This window comes from Salminus brasiliensis, chromosome 6, assembly GCF_030463535.1.
Source record: "Salminus brasiliensis chromosome 6, fSalBra1.hap2, whole genome shotgun sequence".
Taxonomy (NCBI): Eukaryota; Metazoa; Chordata; class Actinopteri; order Characiformes; family Bryconidae; genus Salminus; species Salminus brasiliensis.
Window position 1 is genome coordinate 5,141,075 of NC_132883.1, and position 18,145 is coordinate 5,159,219.

Below are 18,145 nucleotides of genomic sequence, written 5' to 3' on the forward strand. Positions count from 1 at the left end.
GTCTCTACCTTCCAGGGAAGAAGACTTTCTACTAGATTTTGAAAGAAAATTGCTGTGAGAATTTGATTACATTTAAAAGTGTTCCCTCACCTCATCATCCCAAACTCCCCAAATCATCCCAAAAATACTTTCCAGAAAACACAGTTCTTCCACTGCTCCACAGCTCAATGTTGAGGGGCTTTATACCCCTCTAGCCCACTCCTTGCATTAGTCATGGTGCCAATGGGTTCATGTTTTCCTGCTCCTGAGAGTCCTATTCTATTGGCAGTACTTCTCTACAGGGCTTCTCTACTAGACGAACTGTGTGCATTTGCACATTTGTGTCAGCAAGTGTGCAACCTATGGTAGCTAAATGTATTCATTAGAAAGGCTGTCCACAAACATTTGGACATATAAGGTAACTACCTCTATTCTGTATCATGCTGTATTGTTGGAGACTCTTCATTACTGATGTGTGTGTGTGTGAGAGAGAGAGAGAGCGAGAGAGAGGAGTGATTGGATGAAGCCCCTCCCTCCCAGTAGAAAAGCATCATGCTCCTTGCCTCCCTCCTCTCCCTCCTCTCCCTCCCTCCTCTCCCTCCTCTCCCTCCTCTCCCTCCCTCCTCTCCCTCCTCTCCCTCCCTCCTCTCTCTCCCTCTGTCATTCCCTTCTTCCTTTTTCCTCCTCGTCATCCCTCCCTCCCTCCCTCCCTCCATATGTGTGTGTTTGTGTGTGTGTGTGAAGCTCTGCTGCCGATGCTGTGGGCCTGCTGTTAATGCCGTTCATCACAGCCAGCACTAACCCAGAGCGAGGAGGAGGAGGACAGGATCTCTCCCTTCATTTTATTTTCTCTCTCTTTTCTTTTTTTACCCCTCTCACTCCCTCGCTCGCCCGTAATGCGGCTCTGCACAATTGAATCTTGATGCGTTTTTTTATGTGAGGTTTTTCTCTTCGCTTCCTGAGAAAGAGAGAGAGAGAGAGAGAAAGTCACAGACGAGCGGCCAGCGGAAGAGAGAGAGAGAGAGAGGTGATTTTCCTCATCCTCATCCACATCATCATCATCATCATCCCCCCCCCCCCCATCTGCCCATTCACATGGCTGGCTTGTTTGTGTTGTCCTTCCTTGGTCAGCGAGCATCATCGTTCCTCTCTCATTCAGCTCTGTGTGTCTCTGTGTGACCCCCCCCCCCCCCCCATATTGTGAAGCAGTGTTGTGAGCGTCTTCATGTTCTACTCTGGCCTCTTAGTGGGATTCATGTGATTATTGGTGGTCTGCAATCGTTTAATACCTTTAATGCCTTTCTTCTGGACGGTTCAGCTGGAACACGCTCACAAATGATGCTCTGATCAACAACAACACACTTCTTTTGTTGTCACTATGTTAAAGGGCCCATGTGCTGCATGTCCTGCATGTCCTGCATGTCCTGCATGTGCTGCATGTTCTGCATGTCCTGCATGTGCTGCATGTCCTGCATGTGCTGCATGTCCTGCATGTGCTGCATGTCCTGCATGTGCTGCATGTCCTGTCTGTTACTTTCTATATTTTATAATTCTATATTTATCCATTTCCATATAAGTCCATTTACCAAGTGTCTGTGTGGGTTTATAGTCACATGAAAAAATGAGGACACTCCATTAAAACCTTTGTCTGTAACATATTTAAATATTTGGACATCTGATCTTCATTTGAACAGTATTGGGAGATGGGGTAATGTAACTAAACACATACACCTAAAGAAATGTTGTTAAGCATCATTTCTAAAATGTAAATAATTTTCTAAAATGTCATTAATGGAAACATTTTCTCCTGTAGGGAAAAAGTTAGGACACCCCCACATTTATCACTACTTAAACGGTCTAAAATAAAAATCAGCTGCAGGTGTTTAGAACATGGTTAGAGAGGACTCTGGAGGAGAGACTCTTATTAAAGCTCCAGACATTTGAAGCTATTCTCAATACATTACATTTACATTTAAGGCGTTTAGCAGATTCTCTTATCCAGAGCAACACAAAAGTGCTTTGCTATTTACCCAAGAAAAACCTCAGCTAGTTTGAATAGACTAATAATTCAAAGATCCTCTAATCTTAGACTCTACTAAACACAAGTCAGTAAGGAGACCACTCTACTATTCTCAATACAAAGTGGCCGAGTTTGGACTAGTGTACAGATTCCTCAGGACAGATTGGACGCTGTACAGTAATCTTGCAATTGGAACAGCAGTGTGGTGCATAATGCATTCTGGGATATTTGACTGTATGCATCCTTAATAACACAACCAGAACCAGAACACATACGGGCATCAGGACTCTACCTTTGAATAGTACAGTACTTGAGCTGCCACTGATGACACTTCACAAGTCCACAAGAACTGCTCTTGACTGTTGACGTGAGTGGTGAAGATCACCAGGGCCAGATCCAGAGCTCTCTGAGGCCTTCAGAAAGAAGGTTGTAGATGCAGATGAGATTGGGCAGGGGTTTGAAAAGATCTCAGAACAGTTAGAAATCAGAGGGATAAAAATCAAGAACCTGACCTCGAGGAAGTGCCACCAGCTACTGCCGCAACAGCTCCATACCACAGAGCTCCTGCCTCACAATGCGTAAGAATACAGGATAATACTGAAACTACAGCAATTTGTTTTAGTGTTAATATAACTTACTTTTATTGGGAATTTATTGTTATGATGCCCAAAAAATAAACATATATATATATGTAATTAGCATTTATTGTCAATAATTTTTTGCATATCCTAGCTTTAAAAGCTGGGATCAGCCATACTAAACACCCCTGAAGCAGAAAGGATTAAGAGCCTGGCTTAGGGCCCAACAGTAGCTACTTAGTGGACCTGAGTATTAAACCCACAACCCTGTGACCAATAATCCAGTGCTCTCTGACCACTGAGTCACCACTGCCACATTATAAATGGACCTCTGGAAAATAATACATCAAATGTAAGCAAGGTTCTGGTAGGACCCCTCTAACTGAACTGTCGTTTCCTCAGGCCCGTGCGGTGGTCATGCAGCCCCACGCGACAGAGGTGGCTCGCCTGTACCAGACGGAGTTTATCCGCAGTGCAAGGGCCGTGGGCGTCCTGTGGGCCGTGTGCACGCTCTGCTTCGCTGTCATTGAGGTGGTCATCCTCATCCAGCCGTCCTGGGTGGGCACGCGGGAGCTGCACTACCGAGGTGGAGGCGGGGGTACGCCCCCTCAGGCTGGGACCTTGGGTCTATTTGAGGTGTGTGTGGAGTCAGACTGGCCTGTGCCGGAGTGTAGGGGGTCTCTCCGCACCCTGACCCCTCTGCCGGCCTTCCAGTCTCCGGCCGTGCTGGTCTGCATGTCCCTGACCATGGTGTGGGCCAGCGTGGGCTGCCTGTGTCTGTTCCGCTTCTGCAATGCCGCCACTGTGTATAAAATCTGCGCCTGGCTGCAACTGACTGCAGGTGAGAGGGATTTTCCTGCCCTACCAAACTACATCTTAGAACCTAGAGCCAATAAACACAATGGATTTGGAGCTGTGTTCTCTGGAATGATGGGTGGTGCTCCATCCAGTACTTTTGGGATGAGGTGGGGTGGAGATCATCCAACATCCTGACCTCACTAATGCAATCAAATCCTCACAGCAATGCTCCAGAATTTAGTAGAAAGTCTTCCCTGGACACACTTTCAAATCACAAATGCCAAATGCCTGTGTTTGTGAGTCACATGACTGGCTGATTAAGTATTTTATTCAGACTTAGACTTAGACACATGGACGAACACTACAGGGCTTCTCAGTCTTACACAACAGGGGCATTAAACAGCACTCACATGCAGTTAATGAAAATTCCCCATTGGCTTCTGGCATCATCTATTTGCATATTGGGTGTGTCTCCGCACCCGTCGCTCACTGTCAGCATGTAGTCATTCCCCACAGGCTAACGCCTCTTAGGTATGCAGTTATACTGCCTCAGTGACCTCAGTGTTGAAGGCTGAAAGAGCAACTCACCATTTTCTGAATTGTTGCATGTGGCCGAGTATTGCCATGTTTTTTGGCAGATAATTAATCCTAGAAGCAGCTTTAAAACACACCAACAATCATTTGCCGAACAGGGATTTTTATATTATAGCAGGAGGATTAGATTATGATTATGAATATGTTGCACACCAGAGCAGTTTAACAGTATAGATGGTTTGGTAACTTTTATCAATCATTTATAAATAGTTCTGACCAGAGGAGGATCGGTTGGGTCCCACTTGTGAGTCTTGGTTCCTCCCAAGGTTTCTTCTTCCAGCTCTGAGGGAGTTTTTCTTGCTTACTGGGGGTCTTAGATTTTTCATGTCTTTTTATGTTATTGATTTTTACTAATTACTGATTGTGTAAAGCTGTTACTGATTTGTGACAACAACGGTTGTAAAAAGCTATACAAATAAACCTGACTTGACTAGATATGTTACCATGAAGCTCTCAACAGCCTGAACAAAAATTTTATCCTAATGATATTTCGTCCTAAGCAAAACATATGTATACACATGAATAGCATATAATAGCATATTTACACAGGTGCCTGTCTTGGTTGATGGATTGCATTTGGGGTATGGGAGAAAACCGCACATTTGATTTTTAGCTGAATCTTCATTTCAGGAAGGTTTCTGACCCAGTCCATAGTCATGTCCCAGCTCCCAACAAGCTGAGCTAGCAGTTTATACCTGGCTCAGGTTCTTTAGATTTAGAAATACAGCTATAATAAATTTAGCTTTGTGAAATACAGAATTTGTACCCAGCAGCAGTGACAATTTTCTTGAACTAAATATTCACCAATTATACTTCTTATGCACCAATAAGCCATAACATTATAACCCCTGTGCTGCCAAAACAGCTCATTAACTCATTAAGGCATGGACACCTCAAAACCTCTGAGGGTGTCCTGTGGTATCAGTAAGACGTTAGCAACATATCCTTTACGTCCTGTAAGTTGTGAGTCGGGACCTTCATGGATTGCATCAGTGAACAGTGTATGCTCATGACCCTGTCACCAGTTTACCGGTTGTCCTTTCATGGACCACTATTGGAACACCCCACAAGACCTTCCTGATGCTCTGGAGATGATCTGACCCAGTCTAGTTTAGATAGCCATCAGTTTGGCACTTGGCAAAGTGTCTCAGACTCACATGCTTGCCCATTTTCCTGCTTCCAACACATCACCTTCATATATATACCTAATATAATATATGGTTTTAATGTTATGGCTGATTGTTGTATGCCACATCTGTCTTCTGTCTCTGTCGGCAGGATTCTGTCTTGCGCTGGCATGTGTTTTGTTCCCGGACTCTTGGGAGTGTGCAGAGATGCGGGCGCTGTGTGGAGACGGTGTGACCAGTTTCTCTGCAGGAAACTGCTCAGTCCACTGGGCCTACGTGCTGGCCATGCTGGGGGTGCTGGATGCTGGGATCCTAGCCACGCTAGCCTTCGTCCTCGCCAACCGGCAAGATGCACTGCTCCCTGATGATGCCAAGGATGGTGAGGGTAAACACATTATTTATCATTTGTTTTATTCAATCAGTATATATGGGTTCTCCCAATTTGGTTTAGGATCGGATCACTCAAACCACGTTCAGAGGCGGTCGGGTACAGATCCCATTCACATATAATGCAAGTGTAAACGGAATGCATGTACCGTGTTTGGATTCCGTCATACAAGCGGAAATACGTCTGTCAAACAAACATTAATATGCGTAATAACTACTACTGTAGATTTAGCTTTTCTCTCCTTCTTGCTCTATTTATCTCCCTCGTTCTCTTCCGCTGTGTGCATGTGCTTGTGCTTACAGCAGTAGATGAGAGAAGTATTACAGAGGTTGTTTCCTTTACTCTGACCTCAGAATCCGGTCAAAGTAAAGTACTGGCCATAGGTGACAAACATATGCTGGATATAAAGGAATTCCATATATTCTAAAACATATAATAGAATTAAGAATATATATCCAAATATCAAAAAAATAATATATTTATATATATAAATTAATATAAATATATATTTGGATACAAATATTATAAATTTGGATGCTGTTGATCTGATAAGGGCGGTTGTGGTGGTCTACCAGGGTTTGCTCTAGTTCTCTGTATATTCCTTACTTATGCAAGTGCACGTATTACATCTTCTCCTCTTATAAACATCTTCTGAAAATGAAGAACTTAATGGGTGTTTCAGTTGGAAATGAAGGAAATGAAGTTGTCCTGTAGTGTTACTTCATTAATGTCAGTTTCTCCTCCTCCTCTTCAGTGACTGGGCTACTGCTGGAGGCGTAGGCCGCTGATGGAGCACATGCATCAGGTAAGGTAATGTTTTCCAGCCTATCTGCACTCTTGGTTTTAGTGTGGAACATCAAAGTAAATGCATGTGTCATCTAACCAACGATGAACATTTGCTCTAATATGAGCAGAAAGCATGTTTTCTTCTTGAGTTATTATTGACTTTGATGTCTCTCTCTCTCACACTCTCTCCTCCTACTCCTTCCTCTCATTATTTTCCATTTCCTATCTTTATTTCCTATCCCGTTATTCCTGTCACCCCCACTGCTTTAATCTTCCTCTATTATGCTGCTTTCATCCATGGCTGATTCTGTCTCTCTCTCTCTCTCTCGCTCTCGCTCTCGCACTCTCTCCCCTCTACCATTCTCATCCTTCTCATCATGTCCTCTCTTCCCCAAGAGAAAGAAAAAAAATGGTGAGAGAAGAGCTCGATTCCTCCTCCCCCTCAGCATGACATCATCCCCCTGACTGCTCTGCTTACATAATCTCTCTGCATAGAAACAGTCACCTGGCAACCGTCACCTGGCAACTGTATCCTCCAGCCTCCAAGTCCTCCATCTCTGGAGTCAGAGACATTATTCCCTCTCTGCAGTGGCCGTCGTCAGTGGAGGCTGAGGGACAGAAGGTCATTACAGTGTCCAGCTTCTCTGCTTTTTCCTTATATGTCCAGAGAGCCAGTTTGCCAGGAGTATTTATGTAGCACACTTCCGAGCCAAGACTAGGGCTGTCACAGTTACTCACTGTAATTTGAGGACTTGATTTGGATGAATCTGCAATAATTAGTTGATGAATGACACTTTATACAAATGAATTTTAGATTGCCCTACTGCTTTACTGTTTACAGTAGGAAACAGAGCCTCATTGACACGCCCATTTACATTCATTTTCGTCCAAATATTATTATTATTATTATTTATTTTTAAAAAGACTATCTTGTTTGTCTTCTCCCAATAAAACTCTTGTGAAATCATTAAAAGCACATTCAGGGATTGGTTGTCATTTTAGACAATTCGGACCATTTGACTGATTACTTCATTAATTCACATGAAATGACTGTGGTTACCTGTCAGTGAGCTACCACACCATGTGAAAGACTGGGCTTTGATTCCCTGTCTGGGTGACTATGCTGTGCCACACCAGTAAGAGTCCTTAGGCAAGACTCCTAACACTACATTGACCCACCTTTGTAATACAAGTAACTTGTATGATGTCCTCTCTGGACAGCTAAATGACTCAAACACTGATACCATCTACAGCGATCAGCCATATCATTAGTATCACCTGCCTCATATTGAGTAGGTCCCCTTTGTTCTGCTTCGACAGATCTGACCACCTCTGAAGGTGTCCTGTGGCACCAAGGCTAATGCTAGCAGCAGATCCTTTAAGCGCTGAGGTGAGGTGGGGCCTCCATGGATCATATCAATGAGCTTTAGGTGCCCATGACTCTGTCACCAGTTCTCCAGTTGAACTTTTTGTAGACCACTTTTAATAGGTGCTGATCACTGCATACCTGCCTGATGTTTTGGAGATGCTTTGACTCAGTCCAGTCGTCTAGCTATCACACTTTGGTTCTAGTCAAAGTGTCTCAAATTCTCATGAAGATATCAATGTTTTTTACTTCACCTGTCAGTGTTACTAATGTTATGGCTGGTTGAAATCGATAGTGGCAGCCCTAGTCAAAACCGTCAGAAATGTTTTGTCTTCACTTGTTCTCGAACTGCTGTTAACTGTGTGTATTTCAGATCTCTACAGTATTGTGCAGTCAGTCCAGTCAGTGTGGTGCATGCTGCAGGCTCATAAAATATATTAAACTTGAGGTATTTTACAGATTAATGTAGAACAGGTCAAGCAATATTAACAACAGTAGGCCTGCTTAGTAAACTGTGATCTGTAATCAGATTTTGACGAAAGTGGATCTGATCATTTCCTTTAAGCAGACACTGTCCACTACAGGTGCTGATTAGTGTTGAATAGCATTCAACCAGCTGTTCATCTTATTCAGTAGCCGGGTTTCCATCCAGGTTCAGCATAAAAGGCTGCCGTTTTTACCCAGTTGTCTCCACAGAGGGTGAGGAGAAGCACATTCCTCCTCCAATACATGTGATCGCCAATTCAGTATCACTAGGCATCCAACACACTCAGAGGAAAGCATGGGATCCCCAGCTCTGACACATCAGTCAACAGATGCTATTGCTGACCAGCATCGCAGTGGAGGGATGAGAGGAGAAAGAGCCATCAACCCACCCAGAGAGAGCACGGCCAATTGTGCTCTCCCAGGTTCTGGCTGCTGATGGCGAAGCTGTATGTCCCAGGATTCAAACTCGCGATACTCTGGATATACTGTACCTTTACAAAGTGTCTTTTAAGAAAGATTCTTTAAGAGTTTGTTTAGTAAAAGCAATGGTTCTATATAGAGGTGTGACCTCTCAAAGTACCATTTGGATGCTTAAATGGTTCTTTGCCTGGTTAACTGGTTCTTTGCATAGGAGCTCTTTGAGAAGATATTAAAGGTATCTGTTGTAGTATGTGTAGTATCTTCTGTCAGGATATGCTCAAGATGTATCTGAGCAAAATAACCAGAAACACCTGATTATCCATGAGCATGATTTACTCAGTAAGAAAATAATAATGATAAATTATGATGGAAACATGTTTGCTATCACATTAAGCAACTGTGCAAAATGTGTCAATTTCATTGTGTGAAAATGAATAGAAATACATGGATGGAAACCTAGCTAACATTACAGCCTGATCTCACAGTTAAATGCCCACATCGGTGGTTGTTTTGTCTGGTAAAACGAGTGTCAGAGTCGACTCACAGCGGAGAGTCAACTTTTCAAATCCAACATTACTGTAACCAAGCAAAAACTATTTTATTATTTTAATATCTTAATCTACACCTAAACCTAATCCGAACCTAACCTTAACCTACACCTTAATCTACACCTAAACCTAAACTTAACCTACACCTTAATCTACACCTAAACCTAATCCGAACCTAACCTTAACCTACACCTTAATTTACACCTAAACCTAAACTTAACCTACACCTTAATCTACACCTAAACCTAAACTTAATCTACACCTTAATCTACATCAAACCTAATCCGAACCTAACCTTAACCTACACCTTAATCTACACCTTAATCTACATCAAACCTAATCCGAACCTAACCTTAACCTACACCTTAATCTACACCTAAACCTAATCCGAACCTAACCTTAACCTACACCTTAATTTACACCTAAACCTAAACTTAACCTACACCTTAATCTACACCTAAACCTAAACTTAACCTACACCTTAATCTACACCTTAATCTACATCAAACCTAATCCGAACCTAACCTTAACCTACACCTTAATCTACACCTTAATCTACATCAAACCTAATCCGAACCTAACCTTAACCTACACCTTAATCTACACCTAAACCTAATCCGAACCTAACCTTAACCTACACCTTAATTTACACCTAAACCTAAACTTAACCTACACCTTAATCTACACCTAAACCTAAACTTAACCTACACCTTAATCTACACCTTAATCTACATCAAACCTAATCCGAACCTAACCTTAACCTACACCTTAATCTACACCTAAACCTAATCCGAACCTAACCTTAACCTACACCTTAATCTACACCTAAACCTAAACTTAACCTACACCTTAATCTACATCAAACCTAATCTGAACCTACACCTTAATCTACACCTAAACCTAAACTTAACCTACACCTTAATCTACACCTAAACCTAAATTTAACCTACACCTTAATCTACACCTAAACCTAAATTTAACCTAACCTCAATCTACACCTAAACCTAACCTAAATTTAACCTACACCTTAATCTACACCTAAACCTGAGCTTAACCCAACCTTAATCTACACCCAAACCTAAACTTAACCTAACCTTAATCTACACCTTAATCTACACCTAAATGTAAACTTAACCTAACCTAAATCTACATCTTACTCTACACCTAAAGCTAACCAGAACCCTTATTCTAAACCCTTATTCTAACCTTAACCACACTGAAATGAAGAATCAGCGCCGTTTCTCCAGTAATTTCAATCCATTAAAAGTGCATAAACAGCAGGATTCTCTTCACCACGATCTCCCAGTGTTTTATATGTTTTTATTCATGAACATGTGTGTGTGTGTGTGTGTGTGTGTGTGTGTGTGTGTGTGTTTAAGTGTGTTTTGTTAAACAGCACTACCAGTGGACAGACCAAATAGGTCACACTTTTAAAACTATGGACCTATTTGGTGGTTTCTAGTGAGATCATGTAACGTCACACAAAATGCAAAATAACCCTGTTGTAATTCTGTGACCTCTTTTCAGGGAGTGTTTATTATGTATGACACAGTAATCGGAGATGTATAATATATTGATTTTGCTTTACTACAAATGGATTATAAAGAATTCTGTATTTTTTCCACTGTAGCATCAGCAGAATAAGCCAGTGCTGAGCTTTAAGTGAGGAACATTATTCCACAGAACTACAAAAGCAGGAAGAACTGAAGCTGGAGCAAAAACCTGGTTGTTCACACATAGTTTATTTTTAACATAAACTGACTTTACAATGAAACCTGCCGGGCGACGATGTGCATTTTCTTAATACAAGATTTCATGACCGCGCAGCAATGGAAACACAAAGCTGTAACATGGTGTGAAAGGCAGTATTTTCTTGCACAAACTCTGCAGAGGAAATCAGAGGGGGAACTGAAAGGTGCCATGTAGAAACGCAGCAGGAGTTTCGGTGGCACATCGGGCACTAAAGCCAGCGGCAGAAGCAGGGGAGGGGAGGACAAACAGCGACTTTTCCACACAGAGTTTAGTCAAGAGTTTCATTTTTTAGTAACATTAACGCACACAGGAGCTCAGAGAAAGAGAGAGCAGAGAACCCACTTGGATGGTTGTTGTGTCTTTTTCCTTTTGTTTTTCTGGGCTAGGATAAGGTTGGTGTGTGGTTAGTGGTGGGTGCCAAAGCTAAATCTACAGTGAGGTGAGCCCACATTACATTAAAAGTACTTTATTTGTACTTAAAGTAATTACGCTAAGTGTATTACAGGTGTGTAATCTGTTTCAACCAATGACTGTAGAAAGCATTGACAGCGCTAATTTCTCTCGAAAGGGAAGCAACCACAGGTCTAGTGTCTGGTGTAGCTCCACCCATCCCATGGTCTAATACTGGCCTATTTCAGGCCCCAGAAAGCTCTTAACCCGTTACTCTGTTCTATTAGTAAGAAGGCGGGGCTACACTTTAATTAAGTGACTGACAGACAAGTTTGGATGGGAGAAGAGGGCGGGTATAACAAATAAGTAGGTGAGTCTGGCCCCGCCTCTGGTCTCTACTGCACAGCCTCTGCAGACAACATGGTGAACGATGCTGGCTTCATTTCTACAGAACGGAAGGATACGGGACCACGGCGTCCATGTTTTCTACAGTCATAGATTTCAAGCTTCTCCTAACAAGCTAAGGCCCTGTTTGCACCTGGTATTAACATCTGTCTTGGGTGATTTGATCACATGTGGACAGTAAGACAAAAAACGTCCACCACTGGAACAGTTCCAGGGGCCTCAAACATGCGTCTCCAGCGTCTACATGTGAAACATGTGGTCAGATTTTGCTTGAAAGAGGGTCTCTCACTAGGCTACATTTGCTGTCACTGCTAATGGACGGCTAATACAACCTTCTAACAAAGAAAGAGGAGAAGACACAGAGAAAGAAAGTCCTAAGCAGCGGCTCTCTTCTCTGCTGTGGTGACACAGATGATTAGGTGGTCATTTTTCTTGCTTTGGGGATGCTTTGAGATGTTAGCATTCACGCTACAACTGTGCTTATATGCATCCTGGACCACCTCCAAAGATGGTTTGAACTTTGAGGTGGTTTTGAGGTGGTTAATGCTGCCCACTTAAGATCAGATCACCCAAGTGCTACCGTATGTTAATGCCAAATTCTGTTAGTAGTGATGATATTTTATCTTGTGCATGGTCAGACAGGCCTTGACTTCTGAGGGCACTCAGATTGGCTTGGATCTTGGACCTTCAAAGGGACAGCCTAGCACTAGTCGTAATGCAGGAGGTGGCATTTGTCACTTCACCCTCTGCACTGCTAAAGGCCTAACCATTTAGATACACTCTTAAAAGAAGGTGGGTGCCACACTTTTGGTTCCAGAAACTATGTTTGTAATAGAGTGTAAAGAACCTTTTAAAGGTCTAAAGAAAGGTCATTTACTTGATATAAAGGTTCTTTACCAACATAAAGCTTCTTTAGGCTCTTACATACACAGTCCTTTATGAAACCAAAAGTGGTTCTTCTTTGGCATCGCTCAAAGAACCCTTCCTACCACCTTTATTTTTAAGAGTGTGTTTGGTTATATGATTCACTTATTCATATTTATTTCATTAAGCTGACAGTATTCTTTGTGATTCTTTGCTCGCCTCAGTGTGTGATACCGCAGATGTACGTTAGCATCCATACCAGCTGCAGCACCAATGAAACACAGTGTCTTTAAGCTAAAGCCGACCAGACTAGACATCTTATGAACCGTGGTGTTTTGTGTTTCTGTATGTATGTGCCAAATAAATTCACCAATAAAAAGAGATTTTCCTGAACTACTAAGCATGGGCTAAGTTCATCCAAAAAGGCTACTCACAGACCCTGTTTACACCTGGTCACTTCATGCATCTTGAGGATTAGGGTGATATCTGTATCAGGCCGAGCCTCATAAAAGTGCAAGTGTAAACCCACCCAAGACTCATTTAACCCAGATACAAATCCCATCATTCAAACCACTTCAGGAAGAGTAAACACAATCCATCCCTCCAAGATCGTCAATAGGACTGCCTAGTGCCAGTCCTAATGCAAGAGGCAGGATAAGTCTGAGTATGGCAGGACAAAACTTCACCTTCTGCACTGCTAAAGGCCTAAACCTTTAGAAACACTCTTAAAAAGGTGGGTGTTACATGTCATACAAATCCCATCACTCAAACCAGTTCAGGAGGAGGTCTGAGATGCATTTGAGTCACATGTTATAGCAGGGTAGATGCAACCATCTCTCCAAGATGCATTCAACAACCAAAACCCCCACCAGCACAACCTAAACACCAGTAATAATTGCAGTGCAATCAGCAGATTTGCATATTTCGGCCTGACTTACCGAAGACGAGTGAGTGTGAGTGTAAATGCATGAGGCTAAAATCTGATCAGGATACAATCCAGATACTAGTCACATGAAGTGAGCAGGTGTACACAGGGTCAATGCTTTAAAATGCATTGATGAATATAAAAGCTGAATTTGGATGTTTTTGAGCATAGTTGATACGTTAGCTAGATCATTTGAGCAAAAGGTTTGAACAGGCCCTTAGGTGTTCCTTATCAGTGCTTAGACTGGACAATCTTGACACATGGGTGAAGTTATCTAGCTAACCCATTAAGACCCATATTTACTGCAGTGAAAGACCAGGAGGACTCACAGGCCTCTGAGAGAACTGTGTCTCCACACCAGCAGGCAGCAGCAGTAACGCTTGGTGGATTAATGTGTGTTGCGGCCTGACGGCACCAGACCTTTGTGTGCTAGAGAGAGAAATCGATAGAAGACTGTAAGCTCTGCCTGTCTGGGAACAAACTCTGCATCTCAGAGCCTTGTGTGGTGGAAAGGGTTACACGGTGGACGCAGAAGCAATGCAAAACACACACAAAACACCCATGCACATTCGCAACGTGGAGGAGATGATCCCTATTCCTAAACCTACTTTGGTTTTTCACTTTGGCCGAATCTTTGGGTTGTAAGGATTGAAGATGGGACCTGGTTTGATGGTTATCTTCAATATAATTCACGTCTAGCTGTGGGATACGAAGTACTGCATCGTTTAGAACTGATGAAAGCCTTGATGTCCTATAGGTGATCTCATTGTAGCTGTAGCTGGATTTTCAAATGGCCTGGTGCTTTATTATTTTCATATTATTGAGACGTTTGTTCTAAAGCTCTATTCAGACTGGATTTGTTTGAAGAAGATTGAAGGGGGTCTGAAATTAAAAGTTTTACACGTCGCCTCAGTGGCTGAACTCATTACCTCTGAGAACTAAAGGTTTAAGATATTTACTGTGGCTTCTATTAGAATCAGCCCTCTCTTTTTCTAATGTACTGTAAGGTTCCTTCACCTCCTGCTAATGCTCTCCCAGTGTAGAGAGGATGGACGCCAAATTCTACCACCCAGACCAAGTAAATGGGGGAGAAGATTCTTTGTTTCTTGTTTTTAAAGCAACAATATGTGATACTTTACCTTAAAATAGCAGCTTTAAAATCATGTTGATGATACACTGACCTGTAATAACACGAACAGCATCTTTACAGTGGCTTCTCCAGTCTCAGCACGCCGGAAACTGCACTATGTAACTTTGGTCAGGTGGGCTTTAGCACTGGTAGGTTTTGGGGGAAGGAGCTAGGTTCTGGTAGCAAATTTCCCCTGGAATCTTCTAAAACTACTGCTTGGTATAGGATTGGTATAAAAGCACTGAGCTAATCAGTCAGAACCTCCCCACAAACAAATCCAGCTTGATTAGGGCTTTAATCAGGAATAAAAGAGATATTTGCACTTGAGGGAACTGAATAATCTTGTTAGCCATATCTGAGCTACCATTCATGACAGGTTCACAGGTACTGTGATGCATCAGTGCAGCTGCTGCAAACTTCTATACGAATCTCATTCTGCTCATATGCAGAGGCATGAAGCGTAGATAAGTAAATGTGTTTATGACTGATTATACTGTTGGAGCAGATACACTGGCTTGCTGGACAAAAGCGGTTGACAGGGAGTCGTCATGTCAGCACGAAATTCTGCAATCTGTTGTAATCAGATGATTTTCTCTGCCTCTCTCTCTCTCTCTCCCTCTCTCTCTCCCCCTCTCTCTATGCTGGTAGGTACTGCAGGATGTGCTGAGCGATGAGGTCGGGGTCATAGGTCACCGCCCGGCGCTTGCGGCTCTGTTTCGGAGGAGGGGGCAGGTCTGTGTCGATGCGCTTCATCCTCTGTAGGCCAGCGTGGGGCGCTCTGTTGCTCTGACCAGCAAAACCGTCATCATCATTTTCATCACCCAGCCTCTTCACCCGCAGCAGGGAGGCCTCAGAGTTGGGGGAGGGCATGGGGACGGAGTCCAGAGAGCGCCTGGATCGTCTCAGAGGGGTAGCTCCGCCCCGCACGCTGCTGGCCACGGCGCTCACGTCCCGTTTGGCTCGCCGGTTGGAGGGGCTCGCCTGGTTCCCCGGTGCAAGGCTGGAAAGGATTTTCTCAACCATGTACCTGAGTGAAGCAGCAGGAACACAGGTCAGGACATTCATCTACCTGATTACGTATTTGATAAGATCAGCTAAAACATGTTTGGTGTCTTTAGTCTGGCACTGGAGCTGTGAGGCTAATGTATACCATCGGTCAAAAGTTTTAGAACACCCCTAATGTTTTCAGTAGTGTTCAGGTAGTGCTGCATGGCCCAAAAAGCCTGATTTTCATATTTCCTATTGTCATCATAGCAAGGACTTTCTTACTGCCTTTTCACTTGTCCAAGGCTTCTCTTTACAGTTGAAATTGAGACTTAGTCCAGTGTTAAGCTGAGCTATGAGGTGTTGTTATAGGAGCTGCCTATCACACACTCTCAGAAACTCGTCTTCTGATGCTGTTTAAATGGGCCACAGCTCATCCTGTACCAGACATCCTCAGTTTTCAGTTTTTTGATGGTGTAGGAAACTGTCCTCGCCACACTCTGGATTTATCTGGAATTACTCTAAAGGAAAGAGCTCCACTGTTAAGAGTTAGAAAGCTTTACCTGCTCTACCCCACATCACCTCCATATAAATGGCCAGGCTGAACTGCAGTAGGCTGAACAGGTCATCATATTGTCATTGTCATGAAAAAGCTGTATCTACATTTTTGCTGTTTTTGGTTTTGACATGTAAATCTGGCAGTTGTTGTTTACAAAGCCGCCAAATTTCATGTTGAATGGATAGAATAGAATAGAGAAGATCCAAAATGACTTGGAAGTGTAGAGAGTTTCCGAGCTTTTTCATGGTGTAGGAAACTGTCCTCACCACACTCTGGATTTATCTGGAATTTCTCTAAAGGAAAGAGCTCCACTGCCAAGAATTGTTAGAATGCTCTGTCTGTGTTTCTTTAAGTTTAGAGTGTTATTGATGTAATGGCAATAACCCAGTCTCCAACAACTTGCTTTTTTACAATTTACCTTTATTTTTTTAGTTTTTAGTTCATTTAAAGTTAAACCGCTTACTTCTGACCCATTTGAGGTCACTGGACTTTGTCCAATTTTAGGTAATTCCCTGGACTTCAATAAAAGCTGGACAATTAGTGGTGTTCTAAAACATTTGACTGGTAGAAGCCTATATTCACCTGTTACCATCATAAAACATGTGTAAATCATCACAAACTGCCCTTAAACTGCATTAAATATAAGGCATGCTTTATTGTTCCACTTATAAGGACAATTGGTCATTTTGCTGCCTACCCATGCCCAGAATAGGAGCAGCACAGTCTAGGGAAGAGGAGGTTGGGTGCCTTGCCCAAGGACACAACCAAGATAACCTAATGAACCATGGGGTTTGATCCCACAACTTTCTGGTTGCTCTTTGTGCTCGTTCACCACTAGGCTACTAGCTTACCATATTAAATCTTGTCTATGTGGTTTCTGGCACTGTCTAGTCTACTGATATCCATAAACATGACAGTTAGGTTTCATAAAATCTCACCGGAGCATCTCCTGGTCTCTCTCCTGCTCTCTCTCGGGCAGGCGGTTGGAGGTGGGATTAAGCCCAGCTTGCAGCAATCTCTCCTGCCTGTAGCGGTTTAGCAGAGCCTCAGCCAACTGGGGATCCAGCAGGGCCCGAGGCTTTGCCATGCTGACCGTCTGCTCCGTCTCGTCGTAGTCTGGAGGGTACGGTCCCTGGAAGTCTCCTTCATCTTCCTCCTCCTCTTCCTCCTGCTTCCCTTGGCCGTTGTTCTCCGCCTCGCTCAGGAGACGCAGCAAACCTGACAGGTACGCCGCCTCCTGCTCCCGTCGCTGGTCATTCTCCATCAGCCGCTGGAGGGCCTGGCCCAGCCCCTGTGCTCTCACTGCATCTGGCTGGTAATACAGCTCGTTACCCCGTCCCTTGAAGTCAGCAGGGGGATAGGACATCATCTGGGCCTCGTAAGGCAGCGAGTCGCGCAGGTCGCGACGGAGGCGCACGGCTCCGCCTCCATGCATGGCAGAGAGAGGCTGGCAGAGACAGAGAAACAGAGAACTGTCATTTTAAAGAGCCCATCCTATATTTTCCTTCAGACGACTATGTTACTATGTTTTTAAGACTGATATGTTAATGAGCTCTGTTCTAATTGGCTAATCTGTGTTGTGCCTCATTTGAGAAGCTGTTTGAGCTGAAATGTACAGAATTAACTCTTTAATTCGGGCTGAATCGCTCAGAAATTATACAAATTAAATATTGTCCGTTCCTTTTGGATGCGTAGATCTATTGGAAGACAGCATTTAATAGTTTCCCCACATCTCCCACACAGACTGTGTGCAGTAATTACACCCGACTTCACCTCAATATGAATGGCCAGGCTGAACTGCAGTAGACTGAACAGGTTGTCATATTGTCGTTGTCATGAAAAAGCTGTATCTGCATTTTTGACATGTAAATCTGGCAGTTGTTATTTACAAAGCCACCAAATTTCATGATAAATGGAAAGAATAGAATAGAGATGCTCCAAAATGACTTGGAATTTTAAAAAATGACATTGTCTTTCATTGAAAGTTAAGACTACTGTAAAGCTGACGCTTTAAAGATGACAGTGATGATCTGTAACTCTCAATGAA

General features: G+C 43.1%; 2 protein-coding genes across 5 annotated transcripts in view; one reads left to right on the plus strand and one right to left on the minus strand.

Moving 5' to 3' along the window:
* Positions 1–12,894, plus strand: lhfpl4b (LHFPL tetraspan subfamily member 4b). 4 transcript variants are annotated; one of them, XM_072681418.1, is made up of 5 exons: positions 1–1,006; positions 2,980–3,418; positions 5,248–5,481; positions 6,239–6,294; positions 6,667–12,894. In XM_072681418.1, the coding sequence occupies exons 2-4, from the start codon at positions 2,995–2,997 to the stop codon at positions 6,262–6,264; spliced, it is 684 nt and encodes a 227-aa protein (XP_072537519.1). In that variant the 5' UTR covers positions 1–1,006; positions 2,980–2,994; the 3' UTR covers positions 6,265–6,294; positions 6,667–12,894. The 4 variants fall into 4 exon arrangements, with proteins under 4 accessions (XP_072537519.1, XP_072537521.1, XP_072537518.1 ...); XM_072681420.1 differs by having other exon boundaries at positions 2–1,006; positions 5,248–5,475; XM_072681417.1 differs by having other exon boundaries at positions 3–1,006; positions 6,239–6,289.
* pcsk1nl (proprotein convertase subtilisin/kexin type 1 inhibitor, like) overlaps positions 10,812–18,145 on the minus strand; it is a 21,195-nt gene continuing 13,861 nt past the window's right edge. The window contains exons 2-3 of the mRNA XM_072681416.1: positions 17,037–17,545; positions 10,812–15,582 (exon numbers count right to left, since the gene is read on the minus strand). Of these exons, the coding sequence (XP_072537517.1) occupies positions 15,192–15,582; positions 17,037–17,545 (900 nt within the window). The 3' untranslated portion in view covers positions 10,812–15,191. The remainder of the gene's footprint in view (positions 15,583–17,036; positions 17,546–18,145) is intronic.

Bases quoted from the DNA above. Each gene is read 5' to 3' on its own strand.
- lhfpl4b (XM_072681418.1), top strand. From the start codon at position 2,995: ATGCAGCCCCACGCGACAGAGGTGGCTCGCCTGTACCAGACGGAGTTT. The intron at 3,419-5,247 runs GTGAGAGGGATT...CTCTGTCGGCAG, and splicing joins CTGGCTGCAACTGACTGCAG to GATTCTGTCTTGCGCTGGCA. The intron at 5,482-6,238 runs GTAAACACATTA...CCTCCTCTTCAG, and splicing joins TGATGCCAAGGATGGTGAGG to TGACTGGGCTACTGCTGGAG.